Source organism: Toxotes jaculatrix, chromosome 8 (genome assembly GCF_017976425.1).
Source record: "Toxotes jaculatrix isolate fToxJac2 chromosome 8, fToxJac2.pri, whole genome shotgun sequence".
NCBI lineage: Eukaryota > Metazoa > Chordata > Actinopteri > Toxotidae > Toxotes > Toxotes jaculatrix.
The window spans coordinates 13,284,005-13,301,051 of record NC_054401.1 but is presented as its reverse complement, the minus strand read 5'-3'; the positions used below and the strand labels follow the sequence as shown (position 1 = coordinate 13,301,051).

Sequence of the window (17,047 nt, the reverse complement as noted above, 5' to 3'; positions counted from 1 at the left end):
TTTTGCACAGCACTGAGGGTCTCTGCTGCCCCCCTCTGGAAATCAAATTACACACAAGTTGGAGAGGTTAAGTGGTTATAGCCCTTTCTATGTTTGTGAACAATGCAGCCTGCTCAGAATACATTCAGCGGACAGCCTTCCCTTTTAATATATATATATATATTAAAATAGAAAGGTATTTGGCTGGATTCAAAGCCAGTATCTCCAACAGGTGTTAGGTGTTAGGTGTTATAGTATTGCACTGTGCCATAATACTCACTGTAGGGTGATTTGTGCTGATATTTCAAGGGTTATTCTTTCAGCGGACTCTGTAGAAATTCAGAGTCTGCTGTACCTCTGCTACTAATGTTCATGTGTTGGACTATATGACATTTATTGCTCTCTCTTTCCAAGAGAACATCAACCGTGCCTTTAAATACATGTTGTTATGGGTCAGCATGAGGAAGCTATTTCAGTTTCATGGTGTGCAGACAGAGTGAAATCTGATCCGAGCGGGGCAGTGTTTGAGTCAGCCAATCTGGCACTCCTTTGCTGCAGCACAGTGCTCTTCAGGGGTTGAGCAAGGTCATTCATGATTTCCTATTGTAAAGTACACAAACTGCCTCCGACTTATATGAATGGGACAGCAAGGACAAAAAGAATTGGTCAACAGAGTAATAAAGACATTTATTGTTGAAAGTAAGGTGTAAGTACTAGTGCTGCTGATCTATTCCAAAAAAAAGGGCAGAGCCCCTCAACAATAACTCACAAAGAGATTAAGAGGAGATGTAAAACATTTTAATGTTTCATTATTTCACAGTGAAAAAGAACAGCACAAGTCATTTTCAGCAGAATTGTTTTTGGCAAATGTCATCTAAATCCAGAGACAATGTACCATTTATAGTGTCTACTGTAGCACGGCAGCCTGGTCCATTCCACAGAGGTCAATGTCTGGATTGTCGAGGATTATGAGGGATATATCTGTGCTGAGATGATACCGACAGAGCAATTGAAAATAAGGGCAGAAGCATCAAACACAAAAAGGCAAAGAATTTAGTCTTAATACGAACTGAAAAAAGTTAAGAATAAAAAAAAGAACATGCAAACAGGCACAAGGGGTGAATTAAAATGTTAAAATTACAGCAAAAGACATAAAAATAACAATACTGGCATCCTGGTATATGGTGAAATACAAAGACCCATTGACTAATCTTTAACATTTTCCTACTAAAACACTTGATCAGATTTGACAGAGCCATGCAAATGCGATTTATGCAATAACAAGAAGGTCGACGGTAAAACAAAACCACCTGCACACAGACAGGAAGAGCCTGACAACACATGCAGGAATTTGAATAATTGCCCTCTGTTATCAGTACAGTAAAAAAAAACAAACAAAAAAAACCAACAGATAGCAGCCACAGATGGACAGGGAGAGTAAAATCACTCAAAGTCACAATGATTCACAAAATACTCAAACATTAAAACATTACAAAATGTACAGTATTTCCAAGAAAACATTCTGCAAAGTGCTTAAACTGTGTGCTTCGCTTTGTTCCAGGTCAAACACAAACCTCAGTCGAAGATCCGATCAAGCTAAAGCTCTCTTGCATTGAAATCCTGTTCACATTCAAGTTATAAACACGAAACAAGTGTGAATATCTATGATGGAATAGACCATCTATGACGGGTGCTAATAAAAAAGACTTTTCTGTGCTATAAAGATAGATGCTCCAATTAAGGTGATAAATTCTACATAATGGCTTTTAACATTGAAAATGCGTTGAACCAACATACTGGAGCTGAGGCTGGTGCAAACCAGTCAAATGCACATTAATCATCGATGATATACTGTATTGTAGGATAAATGTCTGTAAATTATAGTCTACCAGCTACAATGATCATGCAGTCACATTTAGAATTGGCTGTTTTTACTGCCACCTCTTTCTATCACACACACAAAATACCACTATTTCTCTCTCGTCTCGCACGCGCACACACACAACACACACACACACAAACCTGTGATCAGTGGTTTAGGAGCTTTTATGACCACAGCACACAGTTTAATGTGCACCTCTATAGTCCAAGTCTCTGCACTCTCCTAATAACACTGCAAGGACCTGTTCATCCACTTAGTCTCTCCTGTCTACACTCCCTTCTACTATAGTTGAGGGCTTTTCTAGACTTCAATTACATGAGGAAGTGGTCGTATCTTAACCCCCTATTCAACTTGTGATCCTTCACACCTGGCTCCTTGGGATAAGTTCGGGAGTCGCCCACCACCCTCTGGCTCCAGTTCCTACTGGCCGTCCAGGCCGTTGATGGATTTGGTCCTTCCCGATCCCTTCCCTCTTCGCCTGGTAGTAGGGCTGTCTCCGTCCACCTCCGTCTCTCCTGAAACATGACGATCACATCCTAATGTGTTTCTAAAAAGATGTAACTGAACTTTTGAAACACTATTGAAAATACTAGAGGTCAGCCGTTTAAAGGATAACAGTTCAATATTGATGTATACTTGATAAATTACATTAAAAAGTCACTGTACCTTTAAATACTTCAGACACATGGTCAGCAAATTCTGTGTAATTACTGTCCTCACATTCTGAGAGGCTCTGTGAGAGGAGAGCAGGTTCAGACACATGACACACACACTGTATCATTGACTGGACATGGATCATAGAAAAGCTAACTGACCCCCAGCGAGAATCTTTAAAGGAACTATGCCTACAAGTTAATATTCACTGAGATTCCTCAAGAGAAAGTCAGCTGACTCATTAGACGTGGAAGTGTAACACTGTTGTGGATGAAAATAGTGGCAGGAGCTGCTTATTTGGTCTTTTTTTTTTTTGCCTGCACCACAAGGTTAAAAATCATCAAATATCAAATATCTCCCCCAGTGCCCTTTCACTGGAAGTGTTAAGGAAATATTACTGGGTCCAGCATGGAAAGACCGCTGCCGTGACTTTTACATGAAAGTGAAATGGATGCTTTTGGGAGCAACATATCCAAGAGGCTTTTGTTGTAACACTTGTGCAGGTGTATAAATCGGCACTGCCTTAGGGTTTTAAGCCAACACAAATACTAACTAGTTCCTTTCGCAAACACTCTCCATGACGTGTATCCCTGACAAGGCTAAGGTATTTTGAACAGCGACCAACATTAACTACTTTTTGTAATACATTATTTGATAGACATAACAAGGCCACAGGGACACTTAGTAAATCTAAAGCAATAATCATACCTTTTCTCTTGGACCATAAGTTTCAGCATACCACACCATTCCATATAGACAAAGGAATGTAATGAAGGCCTAAAACAAGTAAAAGATAACAGAGTGATTAATGATTCATGGAAAATACATAATCAATAACTTGCAGCCCAGACAATTTTTATATTTTTATAAAAAATTTTATGCACTGTAGAACCACAGTAAATCGCTTAGACACAGAAATACATGTGATTCTGATCTTACCAAACACAGTAGCCAGAGGATCACATAGAGGATCTGTGTTTTTGAGAACAAGTCCTGTCCAAATTTAATACATGCCAAGGCCTCCAGAAAGGCAATTGCCCTGGGAAAGAAGAGGAAAACAAAACAAACACATACAACTGAAACCTCTGACCCACCTACAGAAAACTTTTAACAAAGGAAAAAAAAAACCCCACAAAACTCTTCACATGTAAATATGCACTATAGTACAACTGATTTTGGGGGTCTTACTTAAAAAAAAGCTTTAGTCATGGTGACAATTTTAAATGTTTTTTTTTTTTTCTTTAAAGGTTTCACTTACCCAAACACCCAACACTGGGTCCCAACTCTCTTGCACTGTGTGTCTGTAAGGTATGCATAATACTGCCTAAAGCAAAAACAAACACACACAGTGCAAACGTTAAGACATTTCACAGTTTTCGCAGTTTCTGTCAGCTGCCAATTTTCTCAAACTGTGAAAACAAGCAACTGAACATATGCATATGCAATGTGCAAGACCTTGAAGAAAAAAATGTATCTGTCATCAACTGTTTCTAAGGATCAGATCCCTGCTAATAAAACTGTGTTTTTACCTCACTGTTGGAGCTGTGATTATACCAATGAACAGAATTCGACACCAGCTAAGAGCGTGGCTTGCAGGGAAGACGAAAATGTGCTTCAGGAAGAATGTGTTCAGTTCTGTTAGCTGTGAACAAAAAAAAAAGAGGACAGACAGAAGATAATACATGTAAATGCTATGCAAACATTTATTGTGTGGTTTGTAATTAGCAGGACAGGAGACACATACTTGTTGCTTTGGCTCTGCATTCAAACATGTTTCAAGTTACTTTTTTTTTTATCCTTTTATACATAGACCTCCAAATAAATAAATATGATCTTGAATATTTTTATCCAAATAATTGGTACATATTAATTTTAATGACTGGCTGAGGTCCAGGACTCCATAGATGAGCAGTATCTTCCCTGCTGATGCTTGGCTTGCTTTGGGGGCTTTCTGTCTTCCGCCATGTATTCAGCAAATAAAACAAATGCGCAGTTGGATTTAGGTCAGATGACTAACTTGGCCAATCAAGACCATGCCACTGTTCGGCCCTCACAATGAGTGCAGAGAGGCATAAGAGTTTTCCCGGCTTTGTTTTTAGGGACCATAAATCTCTTTCACAACAGACATGTTGATGTCATAGAAGCAAAAGCACAGGTGCAGAAAACAACATTTAAGGACGGCTCTGTTCCATTAACGTGTGCCAGCAAGTCATGCCAGTGAGACCGCATGGAAAGCAGTGCCCTGGAACTGGTCCACCTTAAAGGAATGCAGCCATTATTATTTCTGTTGTTAGTAGTTATACCAGTCAAGTCAAAATGGGTGCTGTGAACAAGGACTACTGACAATGAGCTTCTTAATTAGTGCTTTGTTAAGGGCAGATGCACTGAAAAGGTCAGCCTGTGCAATGCTGACCATTAGTAATAAAATCTGCGCCTTTCTTTTTTTATCTAAGTCAATTCCAGTAAACTAATCTTAGATTTTTTTTGTATTAGGGTTATTTATAATGAATGAATGAATACTTTGAGAAACTATATACATTTTTTATTATATAACATAAACTAAACTCTTGCTGAAACCAGTCTGGTTTTAGGACACTAGCAAACAAGATTCTCTTACAATGCAAGTCACACTTGATTTAACACGCTGGCAACAACAGAGACTGTTCATTTTGAGGGACACACTGTCCAAGTCCCTCTCATCCGAACTGGAAGATAATGAGAGGGAGGCCTGCTGCTGTGTTATTCACTCATTTAGCCTGAAGCCTGTGTGTCTGAAGAGCAGCTAAACTGTCACTGCAACCGAGCAGAGCGGAGCTGTCCCCCGTCTCTTCAGATAATTCTCAAAGACGGGTAATTACTATTTAAAGCCTCAAGAGAGTTGGGAACTGCCTGAGTGAGAGAGGGAGAGGGCATGACGATGTTGTTTCATCACCACACAAAAATGAGAGAAAAGCCAGCTTTCATCGCCATGGCAGCCAGTGGCTAGAAAGTTTGGCACCCATAGATGACTCTCCAGTGGAGAGCAATGGAGCTTACTCAAGTTCTCCATCCATGGTTTTCTCATTACCATAAATTGCTCCCAAGTAATCTAGCCTGTCTTTCACTCTTAAGGGATTAGCTGTTAATGTGTAGACAGCAGGACACTCATGCATTATATGGATCCATGCGGGACAGGTTTTAGATTTCAGCAACGGAGGAGTTAATTAGATTAGCCAGGACTTAGCACGCAGAGCACATCGGATGATCTCGGTCTAGTCAGCACTAAGTCACCATGAGATGGCAAGAAGGGATTTCTCATGGACCCACCTGCCAGATGATCATGAACAGATAGACGCCCATGACTCGCTGCAAGGAGGACTTTGGGTCAAGCCAGCGTACGTAAGTCCAGCTTGCAGGGGTGAACTGTAACGCGGCTCGTTTGATCTTCCCTGTGGTGGTGTGGATGTCCCTGGATGGGAAGTACAGGATAGGGATTACAAAGACTTGCAGACAGATTTACAATAAGTATTATGTTAGTGCAGTAGACACAGCCAGATGAAAGTAATGCCATCACATTAATCATTCAGTCCACTCCTCTCTGATGAACATGTGGAATCATATTTCAAAACAATTATTTATGCATCTTCAGATGCATCTGAAAATATTTTCTTGAGTGGAACAGAATTTATTACTGTGTTACAAATTAGTAAAAGCAAATTAATTGTATTAGTGCATATTCAGCTGAACGTACACTGGCTTGCTTACTCTGACTTTACGCACATATTTTTATAATGTGGATTAAAGTTATCAAATAAATATTTAAAACTCTTAAATATTTCTTTGATAACTCTTAAAACTCTACTCAAGTAGAAGTAAACCTATCTTTCATAGCTTACAAAACAGAAGATAATAAAACATGAAGGCCAAAGAATAGGGAACTATATAGGCTAGTTTTCCTGCCAATAAACTAGGTGTACTGTTACTGAATCAGGGCTGCTTATGTGAAATAGGCTTATAACACAAACCCCACTCCTGGGCATATTTGAGTTCGCACTGTTCACACAGACCTAGGATCAACGCAGAACTGGATACAATTTTAACACAGTTGTAGTTCATTTCCAGACTGCAAGGTCATACTTAATACTGGCCCAGTGGTAGGTCCTCATCTCCAAAAAGCGACACACAGTCATGCCAAGCCAGATGCCCCCTCCGTTACACAGCAGAATATCCAGAATCACCTGGTCCCACCAGCACTCAGCAAAGTTAGGCAGCAGATGCATGAAGAACAGCTATGTAAACAGGAGAAAAGAATGTAATGTAACCATATCCATATAACTGTGAACTTCTCAGCCTGCAATGATATTTAATATGTGTTATTAAAAAGTGTTGAGAAGGACAAAAACCCATCATCAAATTCCACCAGATAAACCACTTTCATCAGCAGCTTAGCTGACCTTAAAAAAAATCTCCATTATAAAAAGAAAGAGACAGAGGGAGACGGAGGTGTGTGGTGACAACATTCAGCTGGTGTGTTCCCCTGTACCTCAGTAAGCTCCCAGGTAATACTGATGGTCCAGCACAAGCCATAGCTTCGAATGAGCAGGGCTTTCATACCCCATCCCCAGAAATGGCTGAATGCAAAAATGTCAAAATGGCTTAGGATTCTCTCCCAGGTGATGACATGGCAGTTCACGGCATATTCCTACAGAAAGCAACACAGATAGCCTCATTAAAGTGACTGATAATCCCCTGGTAGTGAACACAACCAGTGCATGTAAATCAATCTGAAAATTATTTTCTGTGTAAGCCTAAACCACTCACCATTATGTCTGCTTCTCTCTTGGCATAGCGCAGGTTTGGGTCCAACCAATACATTAGCTGCTTCACCTGCTGCCAGTTGAGGAAGATGATGAAAACCAGGAACAGGAAGTAGAGGACACTCAGACCTTAGCAGCAGAAGAACACGACATTAAGAAGGGAAATCTAAGGTCCGAACAACAGCAGTTTTGCACTCAGTCACTTTCAGCAAATACTCACCAAAAACTATTCGCCATATAGCTGGATGTGGTCTGGTGAATGGGCCTACAAGGAGAAACACGATGTGAAAGATGTAATCAACAATAAGTTATAAGATACACAGGTTACACATTCTGCTAATCATCAAGCAAAACAACATCAAAACAAATCAGCTTTTCTTTATGTCACATATGCTATCATTCTATCATAATAAATCATAATAACTTTGGACACATTTCCAGAGTTACCATCCCTGTGATGAGAACTGTACAAACAACAGGAGTTTAACTATAAGTAAGATTATACGCAATTGAGCTTCTACAGTCTTTGATCTTTTAATTCCTCTCATAATGAGGTCATTATCAACTGAGGGTCTCATGTAAAGCGGCCGTCATTATACACTGTGCTAAAACATGACATGTTTGTGAACTACCTTCAGGGTAACTATAGTTAAGCAGTATCCGAACACACCTGACTTTTTTTTTTTTTTATTCTTACCATTAGGAAATGCCAAAACACTGATGACAAGGAAGAAGGAGATGACCAGGATGAGCCCCACCCAGAGATTACTGTCAGGGTTTCCATCATCTCTGTAGACAGGGGAAAACAGAAATCAGAACCATCAGCTGATACACATCTATCTATAAATCTACCTATATCTTTATCGATATATATATATATGAGATAAAGAGGCCGTTTTTAAGTACATATGCTCCTTCCACAACCTTAGTGATGTGAATATGCCTTCGATGCCTTTAAGTTTCAAACAGAAACTGGTAAAGACATTCATGTTTACATTACATTATATCTATATGGAAAAATATGGTTTGTAAAGCAAATAATTGCTTTTAATGTAACGTTTCGACCCGTCTTCTTGCTAGTTACATGGTTGTAGCTAAGCTTTCATCACAGGAAACAGAGCTCATCACTGGACTAACATTATATAACACAACGCTTCTCTTTATCAGCTCAGATTGGGGATTAACGACGGTGAAATGTCGGTGGTTAAGGCAGAGAAAGTGATCCCAGTGCCTACATGAGGGTGTTAAGTTACTCTCGGCGAGAAACACCACTAAAGAGTCAGAGCATCTCTGTACTGTTAGCTCAATGCTAACCAAGCTAGCCTCCCTGAGCTAGCGTTAGCTGTGCACGACTTACCTGGTGAAGGCGAAATACATCAAACTGAGCACCGTGCATGTCAGCAGGGTTATCGTGTGCGGCCTGTAGAAAAACTCTATCGTGATATCTTCAACCTGCTGCTCGTTTATCATTCGGAAATGCATCCTGTAATTCACATCATCCTTGCTCAAGGTATGGGATCCGCTATACACAGACGCCATAGCAGGACACAACCAGGAAAGGAGCAGCAGCAACTACCACCCCAACCACCAGCAGCAGCAGAAGCAGCAGCAGCACCGCAAACTTCTACAGCAGACAGGAAACAGTGAAAGTGAATATATAAATTACATATCCAGAGGAATAGTGACAACTGATCAGGGCGAGCAGCAGAGGGTTAAACGAGGGGAAGACGGCTGGAGAGAAATTGTTCACTTTTGATTTTGATTGGTGTACATGCCTGTTGGGGAGTGTCCCAAAGCGGAAGAGTCACCATGCCCTCCTTCATCATGTGCTGCTATGATTGTTTTTAGCGTGACCTCCATGCAAAGACTTTAAAACCATGACAAATGAACAGAGGTTGACTTATACATCCATCCACTTCATCTTAAACCAAAACCTCCACCCTCTAACCAGTGGCTTAAAAAAACCCTGTCCGCCAGTACTTTTTGTGAACTTGAACACGCTGCCATTTCTTTGAATGTCAAATGAATGCGTTTCCTAGAGTACATCTCTCTCTAAAAGGTATTTTTTTACTTTTGCTTGGTGTGTGCTTATCTCCCTCCTGTGGCCGCTCACGGCCTCACAAGACACTGAAACCGAAAAAAAAAAACCACCCTCAGCTCTCGGCAGGGGTCCCTATCGTTTTTCACAAAGAGCAGCGAGAAAGTCACGTCCCCATGGACAGCAATTTTCTGAGGGTATACTATTTATGCTATTTCTGGTAGTTAAGTGCAGACAGATCCGCATGAAAAGTTATTTTACACATAACCTCCCCATTTAACATTTATATATTTGATTTAACATTTTTAAAGTTAAAAGAGAATGCACCACAAATGTTTTTATCTCAAACATAAATTACCTGCTTTTCACATATTTCCAGTCTTAAAAGCAGACATGTTTAATTCTTTTGTAGTTGTGCATTGTCTATAATAGAAGAGTATTATTTTAGTTTAATAAAAAGACAAATTCGCCATAAGTAAACAAAATGTATTAATTTGCTTTATTTAGAGGTTCAAAACAAAGTTACGTGTTTCACAAGTGAACGAATAACAGGTTATAAAAAGTTTTTTTAAAAAAACAAAAACAAAAGAAACAAAAAAAAACATGGATTAAAATTTAAAAAGTGACAGACTCTTGTCAGCTTGAGGGCACAGGAGTCCTCAACAAAAGCCTCACCTTTATTTTTAGATAAGAACAGTCCAGAATAACACACTAATCCAAAGCTGAATGTAGAATCATTCAAGATCAAAGTTTGTACTAGGAGCCCGACTCTTACTACAATCAAAATCTAAAATCAAGTCTTAATGGTCATAAATTGCAGCTGTCAAGGTGAGATTGAATTCACAGAAAACCCCTAATGTGTCGCTGAAAATTTAAGACAAATCTAAATGTCATTGCAGTTTTTTTTTAAATGAAATTAAAGAATTGTGTCGGAACAAGCTCCTAAACTCCTGAATGTTTGGTATTTGTTAAACAGCCATGCAATCAAGCCAGCCGATCAACAGGCTATCATAACAATCAATAATCAGTCTAAAGTTATTAGTGATATAGAGAACCAGTGCAGGTTTTCACATATTATCTAACATCTGCTAGGAGTTGAGACTCTATACAGCTTAAAAAAATCTTTACATGGATGTGACTGCTGTTATAAAGTTATGCAAAAGGCAATATTAACAGGCAAGTTAACACACAAGTAATGGCTAACACATTATATTCATATGTAATACCGCTTTGCATTGCAGATATTGAGTGACATACCAAACTGTCAGGCTGCTATGCACATTTTATACAGTCGAGAAGTTAAGAGTTTATGTACAAATATAGTTTGTTGGTTTGGTCTTTGGTTTGTTGAGCTCCATGAAGATTAGATTTAGTCACCGCGTTTCAGCAGTATGGTGGGCTGCAAGAAAGAGAACAACCACAATCATTTTTTTACACAATATTTTATTCATCTAACAGTATATGTAGCTGCAAAGAAAATAACATACCAAAGTGTTGAAGTGTTGTCTGCAAACAGCTTTACTCAGCCAGTAGATCAAGAATAGGGATACTAAATTTTCAACAACCAGCAGACTCATTACCAATCCACTGATTCCTTGCATCACCTATGGAAAAGTTGAGAGATTATTGGAAGTGAACACACATTTGTTTTGTATTTCAGAGAGCTATTGGTTACTGCATTAGCAACTGGCTTATGCTGTTGTCCTTTACCGTCACATTGCTGGTGTTATAATATGGGGCATACAAGTGGATCACGCTGATAGACAATGCTCCAATTGACCAGAAGAAGCTGATAATGTCCAGAGAGAATGACAGCTTTGCCTGGAAAAAGACATTATGTTGCATTATTTATAATTATAAATATCTGCTGTACTATAAATAACATCCATCCAGCAGTAATGTGGGGGTTAATGCATTGCTGAATTAGGACTAAAGAAGTGATCGAACAGCTGTGATCAACAGCTGTACCACACATTTCTCAGTGTTTTTGAAAAGAGATTCTGTAATTCAAGTTTTGCAAACCAGGGTCAGAGTCATCTTGAATATTACTATTATTGTTGTTTTCAAGTTACTATATTGGCTCTCAATCTATCTATTTAAGAGCACTAAAGATTATTCATATCAAAAGAACACCTTACTTCACAATTTGGGAGATGAGAGACCACACCTAAATCTTGAGCTGAACAAAATTAATTATGTTAAAATACAATTTTCAAAGATACTATCAGAAACAAAAATTAAAAAATGTACTTATTATTATACTTTACAATAGTCAACACATGCCATTTTAAAATCAAGGTGCAGTTATCAACTTTATGAACTAATCAACATTATTTCTTTGCTATTAAAATTTCACTAATAGAGCAAGTTTCACACACCGAAGGGTTTTTCACTTCCAAGCAAAATCTTTATTTTAAATTAGATTACTTACCACAGGCATGTGTGGAGCTTGTCCTGCAGCATAAGTCAGCACACCAGTGACCACAAACTAAAGTGATGATAAAACATTTAGTGTGTGTTAACAAACAAAGATAAGATGTGTTACAGCAGCAAAAGGAAGTATAAGCACAGATGAACAGTGTTCCTCACTTCTCAAGAAACAGTGACAGTAGAAATGTAACATAAACTTGCTGATTTGTAATTGTATTTTTATTCCTCATTTAAGTTCTGCAAAGAATCACTCAGAAACATAGTTTCTAGCTGTTTTTGAAACTGTATTTACCAGAACACTTGGCAGGGTGAAGATCATAGTGAACGAGTCTCTCAAAATCAGACCAAGAGCACAAAGAAACACACCAGTGATGGCTTGGGCTGCCTTATTAGAAAGAGAGAATAAACAGAAAATACAGCATAAGAATGCTGCAACTTTTGAGTGTAAATTTATGCCAAAATAGAAACATAAACTATTTAAGAGTCTGTCGGCATGGTACCACACGTGTCTACCTGTGAAAGAAACAACTCAACTTACTCCGAGAGGTTTAGGTTTTCCCTTAACAACAAAGACCTTGAAGGAATCTTTGAACACACAGCGGAAGTTTTCTGGCATCACATGGCTCACTTCACGGTCCCTCAGATTCCCAATGGGAATAGTGATGATCATTGATTCATCACACACAAATGTCTTCTTCATTCTCCTGTGAAGATCAACACAGAAGATGGTGAAGCAGATTTTATCACAGGTGATCTATTGTTGATGTTTTTAGTAACTTACCTATTTTTTCTTCTCTTGATTTGGACTTGAGATTCTCTGCTTTGTCAAATAAGTTTGACAAGGAAATGACCTGGTAAACCAACTGTCTCTGTTTCTCATCCTCTTTCTACACTCCCCCTCCTCCCCCAACCCCCAGTCACCCACCCCCTCCTCACACACACACACACACACACACACACACACACACACACACACACACACACACACACATGCACACAAATGCACAAAAACCCCAAAAATAAATTAAAAACTGTAAAGATAAAATATTTTAACTTATTCATGTTCATGCATTTTAAGAAAAATATTTTTGTTGAATAAATAGTGTTGCAGGGTGATGACGCACAGGGGACTGAACATACTATACAGACACTGGCACGGTGAGGAAGTTGAGGTGTGAGATGACCTCGTGTTTCAAAGTATTTGCAGCGAAGTGAAAATGTGTGAAGAACAAGGCATTTGTTTGAGACAGATTCAGAGGGTGAAATAGACACGGCTCAACCCAAAACTGGTAAGAATAACAATCTAAGGTCTTTACTGACTCGCACTAAAAAAGTACTTTGTTCCTTTGTTGTACATATTTTCAATACAGAATCTGAATTTGCAAACATTTTAAAGTCTGCATATGTATGTGTATATACAGGTTTTGTGCATGTATGTTAAATATGACTCCTGAAACACATTACAATTCAGTAAAGATGAAAAATGATTAGGATTAGACAGTTGGGAACTGCTGGTAATATTTTGTACTATATCACATTTTATATAAAATAGCCAAAAGCTATGACAATGTGTGATAGAAATGTGTGATACCTTATTACGTTATGCTAAGTATGATTAATACCTATCCAGTTCGTTTGATAAAAACCTCTTTTGTATGTTTAGTAATCATGAAAAGCCAGTGATGCTTGTTCTCTGAACTGCAAACGAATGAATCTTCAAACACCATCAGATATTTAAATCTCTAATCTTGCTTTTTCAGCAGTAAAAAACAAAATTACAACCTTAATATTTTTATTGAGAATGCAGATTTAATTTTAGGCATCTTCCAAAGTTGTACCTTGTAGTGAATTTGTATTAGACTGCATTATCGTGTAAAGTATGTCTAACATATGTGGACTCATGTTTTCTAGTCACACTGTGTGCCTTTTAAGATTACTGCAAGGTTTGGATGGTGAAGATAGATACACTTTATTCATCCCCCAGAAGGAAATTGTTATGTTACAGCAGCGAGTAAAAAGTCGAGATAAAAAGTATGCAAGTTGACAGCTGACTGGCAGCACTTAGCAACTCTAATACAGTGCAACAAAATATAAAGATATAAAAAGTATTTACAAACAAACAAACAAACAAACAAACAAACAAACAAACAAACAAACAAATAAATAAATAAAATAACATAAAACAAAAACAGGAAGGAGAATAATATGTACAATAATATATACAATGGTGTAGAAATATAACCCGTCAGGTGTGCAGCATGTTTGTCCCATGCATAGGATACACAGCACAATTTAAAGAATATATTATAATTTTTAAATCATTATCTTATTATAGGTCACAAGGAAAATCATATCCCTCCAGATCACAGAAGAACCATGGCCTGTGCTGATGTTGACATGGATATCTCTTTGGCAGATGAGAGGCCGGACAGCTCCAACAGAAAAGATCTGCCCGTGGTACAATGTTACCAAGCTACAGAACTTGTACCAGACAGAAAAGGGCCACTGCATGACCTGCTGCAGAAGCAACCTGCTGTGTTGGGAGTAAGAGTGTTAAAACAGCTCATCAAATACAAAAACATGAACGAAATGTGTCATAGCCATGCAATGTAATAGCCAAGAAATAAACAATACCTTTATGAAGGTCTCAGTGTTCAGGTCAGCACAACCCAGGTCGAGTGGTTGCAGTATTGCTGTAGTCTCACCCTTCTCTTTTTGGAAAAACAAAACAAAACAAAAAAACATGATATTTTGTCAGTTGCATTAGATTAGGGTTTATCAACATTTTTTGGCTAGTGGCTCTATTTTTTTTTCCCCAAAAATTCTCATGACTCAAGTAGAGAGTTGAGTCAGTTTGATATGTTTCTCTGGGCAGAGTCAGCCAAATAACATCACACTGAAACATTATTAGTTTCATGAATGTAACTATTGATTCCAAGGATAATGCGTTGTGTTGAATAGTGTAATGTGATAATCTGTTTTAAACCAGCCCAGCCTGAATTTCTTCACAGTTTCTAAGTTGCAATACAATTGTGCAGTCATACAAAGAAGGAAATGAGATGGTGGATTTTTTTTTTTCTCACACATTCCTGCTTTGTGTACATAGTATTTTACTTTGCAAACACTTAAGTACAGGCATCACTGCTCACAGTCATTCACGCAAAATGTCACAAACAAGAGGTGCTGTAAACAGATGTGTCCAAAATAACATGTATGTGCTGTGCTGACCTGAGTAGCAAAAACAGGAAATGCTTGGTTGCTCTGGAAATTCTGAATGTACACATAATCTTTTCTAATTTTGTGAATATTAGCCGTTTTACAAGAGGGACTTGTGTTGTATAGTTACACAACAACACATATCATTAATTTACAACAACACTTGAAAAACAATTACAATCCTCAACCCTCGCCCAGGGTGCTTATGTAGAAACACGTTTACAGTAAAGACAGAAACATTGGCATCAACTAGTGCACTGAATCATGCATGAAAAACACTTTTTAGTTAAATATATCAACGTATGTACTCAGCTCAAGCTTTTCAAAACTGAAGTGAAATTGTGGTAATGTGTCTTCCTCATATTCTTCAGTCAAATATATTATTGCTGCATTTACACAGTCACGTATTTGCAATTTCCTTCTGTATGTGTCCTTCCTGCAAAATCTTACTAACTAAACACCCTTTGGTAGAATAGCCACAAACGCCTTCAACCAAGCATTTGCTGTTGCTGCAGATCTGCACAACGGCTGAATGCACCTCAATTCTGTTTATTCTTTTGGAAATGAAGCTGAGTTGATAAATTAAGAGAAGATATTTATTGAAGATTTACTGTAATACACCGCTCCCCCCCCCCTTTTTTTTTTGTCAGTCTCTGCAGGTGGCGAGTGGTCTCTTCAGTGTCGGAGTGGGACTTCTTTTTGCGGTAACCCAGGAGATGACACACTCCCTTTTCACTCTGTTCAGAATCTCCCACCTGACTGGAGTACTCGTAAGTCTCCGCTCAAATAAGAACTCAATTCTTAAAAAGCATACATCAAGTGAAGCAGATAAAACCATGTCTTTCGAGAAATGGAGTGAAACAATGTGAAAATGTGTTGATGTTTTAAGTCAACTCTGAACTGCTTTTCTCTCCTCTAAGCAGTTCATCATTGCTGGAGTTGTTTCCAACCTGCTGTTCAGATTTCCAGGGTTACTACCTGTAAGTACAACTCAACAGAAGCTTGACAAATAAGACATTACGGCTGGTGAAGGCGACTCTTAGTTTAAAGATTATTGGAATGACTTGTGTTCCAGGTGTCCCTCAGGGTTAACTGTGGCTGTATTATTGTGGCTGTGGTTGCAGTCTGTCTGATAAGTGTTGATCTGTCTCAATGGAGTTCAGCAAATGAAGATTTCTTGAAGGTAAGAGTATGCAAATATGGACTTGTTTGGCAATGAGTAGTTTGGTATATTTGCGAATATAAAATGAATATATACATGATGATCTTTATGTCTCTCACAGATGGAGGTGTTGGTACTCTGTGTGTTGGGGCTTGAGGCTTCCCTCTCTGCAGTACTCTGCTTTTGGTTCTCTAGAGAGAAACGTACAAAATCCCCATGATCAAGCTGGTATTTATATACCACAAATATATAGTGTATATATATATATACAGTATATATATATATAGTGTATATATATATATATATATATATATATATATATATATATATATATATATATATATATACATATACATATATATATATATATATATATATATATATATATATATATATATATATATATCAACTTGAAATTAACTGTTGTGCTTACAAGAAGTAGAGCCACTGTATTACCAAACATTTTCATGGGTTTTTTTTTGGTATGTCACGCATGGCTTTCAGTTGTCTCGATTGCCTATATTGGAGCTGAAACCTGTGCTGAAAAGCCTGGGCTGTGGTCTGTGTCTAATGTTTGAGTTGCACTGAGAACACAAGACTTGTGGTTAAGAAATGTCAGCTTCTTTCTTGTGAAAAAAAAAAAAAAAAAACACCACACTTCATCCTCCTCAACCTTTGCGTCCATTCGTGTAACGGTAGTAGCGGGTCTCATAGCGCAGCTCTTTCGGTCTATCTGCAAGGGTCTCTTTGACTGTGGTTTTACACCCATGCTTTGTTATCATTGGAAATATCTGCTACTTTTTTCAGGTGCACTCAAACCTTCAGCAGGTGTCACGAACAGAAACCTTAACTGAACTGTACAATGTTTGTCTGCTATAGGCCCTTTGTTT

General features: G+C 38.2%; 3 protein-coding genes across 3 annotated transcripts; 1 reads left to right on the top strand and 2 right to left on the bottom strand.

The window, feature by feature from the left end:
• Nucleotides 1-762: 762 nt before the first annotated feature.
• On the bottom strand, nt 763-9,044 carry ptdss1a (phosphatidylserine synthase 1a). Its single transcript, XM_041045135.1, has 13 exons — nt 8,669-9,044; nt 8,009-8,100; nt 7,532-7,576; nt 7,316-7,440; nt 7,038-7,196; nt 6,632-6,783; nt 5,822-5,963; nt 4,045-4,157; nt 3,774-3,839; nt 3,455-3,554; nt 3,224-3,292; nt 2,528-2,594; nt 763-2,376 (listed from the first exon to the last, which is right to left on the bottom strand). The coding sequence occupies exons 1-13, from the start codon at nt 8,848-8,850 to the stop codon at nt 2,282-2,284; spliced, it is 1,407 nt and encodes a 468-aa protein (XP_040901069.1). The 5' UTR covers nt 8,851-9,044; the 3' UTR covers nt 763-2,281.
• Nucleotides 9,045-9,831: 787 nt separating this feature from the next.
• On the bottom strand, nt 9,832-12,659 carry LOC121186121. The gene is made up of 7 exons (XM_041044761.1): nt 12,561-12,659; nt 12,318-12,483; nt 12,072-12,164; nt 11,781-11,837; nt 11,060-11,170; nt 10,837-10,953; nt 9,832-10,748 (listed from the first exon to the last, which is right to left on the bottom strand). The coding sequence occupies exons 2-7, from the start codon at nt 12,477-12,479 to the stop codon at nt 10,719-10,721; spliced, it is 570 nt and encodes a 189-aa protein (XP_040900695.1). The 5' UTR covers nt 12,480-12,483; nt 12,561-12,659; the 3' UTR covers nt 9,832-10,718.
• Nucleotides 12,660-12,922: 263 nt separating this feature from the next.
• Nucleotides 12,923-16,837, top strand: si:ch211-269k10.4 (uncharacterized protein LOC100150242 homolog). Its single transcript, XM_041044485.1, has 6 exons — nt 12,923-13,068; nt 14,115-14,323; nt 15,646-15,765; nt 15,919-15,975; nt 16,071-16,178; nt 16,279-16,837. The coding sequence occupies exons 2-6, from the start codon at nt 14,156-14,158 to the stop codon at nt 16,375-16,377; spliced, it is 552 nt and encodes a 183-aa protein (XP_040900419.1). The 5' UTR covers nt 12,923-13,068; nt 14,115-14,155; the 3' UTR covers nt 16,378-16,837.
• The last annotated feature ends 210 nt before the right edge of the window (nt 16,838-17,047 follow it).